This window comes from Sesamum indicum, linkage group LG16, assembly GCF_000512975.1.
Source record: "Sesamum indicum cultivar Zhongzhi No. 13 linkage group LG16, S_indicum_v1.0, whole genome shotgun sequence".
NCBI classification, from domain to species: Eukaryota; Viridiplantae; Streptophyta; class Magnoliopsida; order Lamiales; family Pedaliaceae; genus Sesamum; species Sesamum indicum.
Window position 1 is genome coordinate 1,839,594 of NC_026160.1, and position 6,000 is coordinate 1,845,593.

At 39.8% G+C, this 6,000-nt stretch overlaps 1 protein-coding gene across 1 annotated transcript; it reads left to right on the top strand.

Moving 5' to 3' along the window:
- LOC105178548 (NDR1/HIN1-like protein 13) lies at window positions 4,662–5,599 on the top strand. The gene has a single exon (XM_011102042.2). The coding sequence runs from the start codon at window positions 4,861–4,863 to the stop codon at window positions 5,563–5,565; it is 705 nt and encodes a 234-aa protein (XP_011100344.1). The 5' UTR covers window positions 4,662–4,860; the 3' UTR covers window positions 5,566–5,599.

Sequence of the window (6,000 nt, forward strand, 5' to 3'; positions counted from 1 at the left end):
TTCAAAACTTTAAAGTGATGGCGTTCTTTTCTCCACTTGAATTGGTGGACCTTCCTCGACACCTTGGAGAAGGGTAGACTTCTCTCTACGGGTTTGGAGATGAAATGACTGGAGGCAACTATTCTGCCAGCCAACTATTGGAAATTGTTAATGGTGGTGGGTGGTTTCATTTTGTGAATAGATCATATCTTGTCGAGGTTGACCTTTATAACTCATTACGTGGCCATGAGCTAAGGAAGCATCCATCTTAGATGCCGAAAGTGCTTAAGGGATTGGCCTTCATGCAAAACTTCCTCAAGACCCCAAAAATTTCAGCTATGTTAGCAATGTGATCTTCAGCTCGCCGGTTTTTGAGCAACATATCGTCTACATATGCTTCCATGTTGTGTCTCTCCTATTGGCCTAACATTCTCTTCACCAGCCTCTGATATGTAGCTGTTCTAAGAATAGGTGACCAAAAAAGCTAATTAGATTACTTCTTCCGTAATCTATTTTACAAATTCTTTTTCGAGTGTAATATTGAATAAAATTCATTTGGCACAATTTTTGTCGTATTCATTTATTGCTTTATATATATGCGCGTCATGGACAAAGTCCACAAACCATTAACAACTAATAAAGTTAGCTTGTGCATTTGATGGAACTCATGAAACCAACTTTTAGGGGTTGGTCGAAAACGTTTCAAATCGAGAACCTCGAGATAAGACATCTTGAGTTTTATAGAGACTTGCACTATGTAATGTATCCATATGATGGTTTCATATTTTATTGACGACAAACGTGTAATGTATATACACTATTAGTGGTTGGTTGACAAGAATTATCAAACCGATTGAACTGACTGGCAAGGAGTTGTCATATGAAAGCTTAAGTTGCAATCTGCCTCCCTAGAAGCTAGGAGCTCCTTATGTTGAGCCTCGAGCTACATGTTCCTATGCAACAAGTCTTTCACTTCAAAAAAATATCTTCCTCTCTTGATCACGCACCTCTTGATCTTTGGCAACCAACTGCCGATAGCTTTGATACTAAGCACGCAACATTTCATTTTGTCATTCAACTCCCTCACTCGAGCCTTTGCTACTTTGGCTTTCTCTTCCACTTTGGAAACTTGCTCACAGAAATTAGCAGCTTGGAGAGTCACACCATGTAAAATCTGACTTGCCTGGCAAACTTAAAGGTTACAAGGTATCAGAAAGAGAATAACATAGAGCTAGTAAATGAGCAAGAAGAAATCTTTACGCCCATGAGAAATTTGGCCCCATGAGGTTCCATCTCAGGTAGAGGGTTCAACGAAAGCTTCATCTGGTCCAGGGGCAAGAGAATTCTACGGTACAAGTCACACTGCCCGTAACAAAGCCCAAGGCAGAAGAATTTTTATGAACATTCCAGTTGGGGTGAAGTATGGGAGTAGGATTTGCAGACTCCGTAGGAGATTCCCTAGTAGCCAACCAGGTCTCCCTCATCTCTTTGAGCAAATCTTCCATCATTTTCAGCTGCCTCTTCATAGGTGTGTACTTCTCCATGGGGACTTAGACAAAACTCTCTTCTAGTTCAACAATTACTTCGGGCTCCAGATGAGAAGAAATCTTGGTTTTTTCTTGCTAACATTACCCTTCGAGGCCCTGCTAACTTTCTTAGCAGGGGTAGTAGTCCTTGGCTCAGAAATTGAGATTCTCGTGTGGCCAAGGAGCTGAGAGGAAGGTCATTGCCTTCGTCATCCACCTCATCAGAGTCATCAGCGCCTATCAACATCATCTTGAGCCTAGTAGAGATGCCGACAGTTGGAGAACTTCCCATCCCACCTTCAACAATAACTTTAATGCGAGTCACGACAGTAGTAGAAGACATTGGGGGCATAGTAAAAGAGTTAGACAAAACAACAACATCATCATAATCACTTAGATCACTAGAAGGAGAGGGTACCCTGGCCGAGATAGGGGCCACAATAGATCCCTGAGAAGAAGATGCTTTCAGACTATGGTAAGCACTCATCCGAAAAACTACGCGAAGCCATCACAATGTTCGTTGAAGACAAGCGCAATAAATGTCAATAAGCAAAATGAAAAAACTCAATCAACACCGAAAAAACAGAGGAAGAAGTATACCAAGATATGACGCATCCAAGCAAAAGTAGGCTGGAGACAGGCTAACTATAGAAAAAACTTGCTCGTTCATAATAACCTTATAATCATATTCATATCTAAGAAACCTTTCCCACAAGAAGGTATCATCCCATGAGATAGGCCCCAAAGGTATTAAGAGGAGGTTCGGACTAACCCAGGGCTTATCAAGAGGAGGGCAAACATAGAAAAACAATTGTTTCCTTTCTATATACGATCGCTTGTTATTGCTCACTAACTTCAGCCCCTTTCTTCTATTTAGATAGAACAAACCTTTCTCACCTATACTAAGGTTCGATTGGTGAAGGGCGCAAAATTATCAACCGAAAGATCAATACTTAAGTAAGCCATCAAATTTACAAAGGCAGAGATGGTTCCAAAAGAAACTCGGAGTAAGTTAGGTTATACACAAATGTAAACGGTCAAGAATCCCCTCAATTTAAGGATGTAGAGGTAGACGAAGATCAACCTCAAAATCGGCAAAAAACAAAATCCTATACTCGATAGTGGGAATATGTATGCAGTCACCAGGCATGGGTTGAATAATCTCATAACCCTCATGTATATGAAACTTAGGACGCAAAAGATCAATGTCTGCGTCACTCAAGGAAGACGATAAGGAGAGAAAAAGATAGTCAGAACCCCTGGATTCATCATGGATCAAGTCCCCATTTCATAGTTTATGGCAGGAAATTCATACATTGGATCCGTAATCGAATCGAAACTGAACAAACCTATAGGAGCACTAGTGATCTTCGTATCACTTGAAGAACCAGACTGCAACATAGCAAGTGGATGATCTAAAAACTCAGGGAGAAGAGGTGAAGGGATACTATCCTGATGAGAAGAAAGGAAAAAAGGTGTTGGCCTTAGGGAGTTGCAAACCTTAGAATTCTCATGAGCAAGAGAGTTGGAAAGGAAGGGTTTCTTAACAAGGAAGAATCAACACATAAAGGAAAGGAAGGGTGCAAAAACCAAAAAACCCACAACGATTCCTTTTGGACACGACCCTGCAAAAAAAGTCACTATTTAGCACCTATTAATAAATGACTAGTTGGTAGACCCAGGTATGCAGTCGGTGACGAAGCTGCCCAAAAATTTTTGAATTTCATCACCAAAACTCAAGACGACGAATTATGCAAAGAGACACGACTGCAAAAAGGAAAAAGTTCAAAGGTCTCGTGATTCTACTTACCCGACCTTAGTATAGATAAATTTGGTAAGTGGGAGAACTTCTGATTTGGGTTTATCTCCTACATTCTTTATTGAGACCTTCATCACTCAAAAAGAGACCTACAAAGATCAAGATAAACAATATTAGTGAAGGTATATATATAATATGAAAATAGGACCTTAGAGGACCTATGATGGGAAAGTATCCGAAGGTCGCCTAAGTCCTCTGAAGACAAAGGACAAAGTGTCAGAAAAGCAGTATCAGAGCCGCCTGAACTACTCTACCCGCACAGTGTTGGTCCCTTGGATCACCTCCTGTCCTTATCAGCTGCCTTGGTACAATCCATGGCTATCCACCGAATTAAAATACGATCCAACAGATCATATCACATTGTACAAATCCACACTTATATAACCAGGTTCGAACACCCTATCTAACTCATACATTCACTACATATTCTTGGGTTTCCTTACTGACTTGACTGTCAGAGAATCATCGCTAGAATTCCCTCCGACTTGGCTCTAACGTGTGTTTCTCTTGTAGATTCTCAATGACAATCCTCCATCTTGCGAATAGTTGACCGCGAGACCTTTGGAGCCCTTCTGCACACCTACCGATACCTTCCTGTTTCCAGGATACAATAGTTATGGTAGGTGCTTCATTATCTCCGAGGGGTAAGCCACATTCTCGATTTCTATGATTCGTCATTACCACTCGGCACAATATTTCCACAGATGATTCCAATGATACTTACTAGATTTCAACCCCAATAAATTGTAAGTTGGGAACAAGGTCTTGCACATGAATTGAGTAGCAAGGTACCTGCAAAAGAGGATTAGGACTCCACCAGTCCAATCAATAATAGAAACAAAACGAAAAGCACAACTTGTGAGAAAAAGGTCATTGGCTGAACAAGACTATATTTTGGGCCAATGACCTTTTTTCAGCACAAATTGATACAACTTTTGGGCCAAGAAATAAAATTTGTGAATAATTCTCACATAATTAAATAAAATATTCGGTACGTAGAAACATTTTGTATGTGTAGAAGAACATCATTATCAAATAATAATAGAAATAGATTAAAAAATTCAAAGTAGTAATTTTTATTCATTACAATTGAAAATTTTCCATATCTAATTTTTTTTACCAAAAAAAAATTTAATTTTGAAAATGAAAATATATATGATCATGCATAGCACCAGTTCTACTTTGATATATTACAACCTATAAGATTATATGTTCAACTGCTGAATGCATGTTGCAATAATCAAGACCAGTTTTGTACAATATATTATGTATCAAGTTTCTTTGGTAATTGCCTCTTGCATATCTATACCGCACATATCTAACAAAGTCCTTGATAAACGGAGCAGTCTCACAATTGTGAGCTCTCTTTTTCCTCCCTTTCTCTTTGCGTCTCCTCTCTCTCAGTCTCGCCGGCTCGCTCCCTCTTGATATGCAAGGAAAGTAACAGAGGCTTTCCTCTATTCCTCCTCTTTGTGTGGTGGATATCCATCTCTCTGGTGCATCTGTTATGGTTGATGTCCACCAAAACCTTTTTCGATGACTGCATCTACAACCCAACACGTTATGCTCCCAGGAAGCCGGAATCCAGGCAGCACCGGGGCTCCTATCTACCATCACGATGTCCCTGGATACAGCTCCAATTACCGAAAGAAGTCGGGAGGAAAAAACTGCTTTAGGTGCATTTGTTGCTGTTGTTGCTGCCTCTTGCTACTCATTTTCAGTCTTGCCATCCTTACTTTCTTTCTGTACAACATGTACAAGCCAAAAGTCCCTTCATACAATATAGAGGACCTTCAGGTCAAATCCTTTGATCTACAGCCTGACTCCATCCTCAAAACTGAGATTTTGGTAAATGTCAAAGCTGACAACCCAAATAGCCACATCGGGTTTACATATGGCAACGACAGCTCTGTTGATGTTGTCTATTCTGATACCAATCTTTGCACCGGAAAACTCCCATATTTCTATCAGGGCCACGAAAACACGACTTTAATGATGATTGATTTGGTAGGGGAAAGTGAGCTTGGATCGGGAGTTCAGGAGGATTTTGCACAACGTCAAAAGGAAGGGAAGATTCCATTGCTTGTGAAGGTAAAGGTACCCCTAAGAATCGTGATTGGAAACATGCCACTCAGGCAATTCAAGGTTTTTCTCAATTGTTCTCTTGTAGTTGATAACCTGACTCCAAACAAGAAAGTTGGGGTCCTATCAAGTAACACTACACTTTATTTTGAGTTCTGAGGTTCACAATAAAAACCAATACTTGTTTGGGTCTCTTGGTTCTTGGCCTACAACCCACCATCAGAGAACGTATTGCATGGGATTTATAAACAAAAATTCAATTGCATTTATAAGATAACTTAGCTAGAAAATAGCATTGGCTATGTGCGTATACAAGAATATTTGAAGGTAAATTAATAAGTAGGGTTAAAGGTAATTTTCGTTCCCTAATTTCAGGTTATTCTCATTTTAGTCCCCTAAGTTACTAGGGTTCCATTTTAATTCCGTAAAACTCAAAAAATCTCAATTTTAATACAAAGTTGATCGGAAAGTTGAATTACTCGGCGGGGACTTGTATTGTGATTGGCTGAAAAAATGATGTGGTGAAGACATGGCCTGAAGTTAGGGAACTAAAACGAGAATGGCCTGAAGTTAGGGGATGAAAATGGCCTTTAA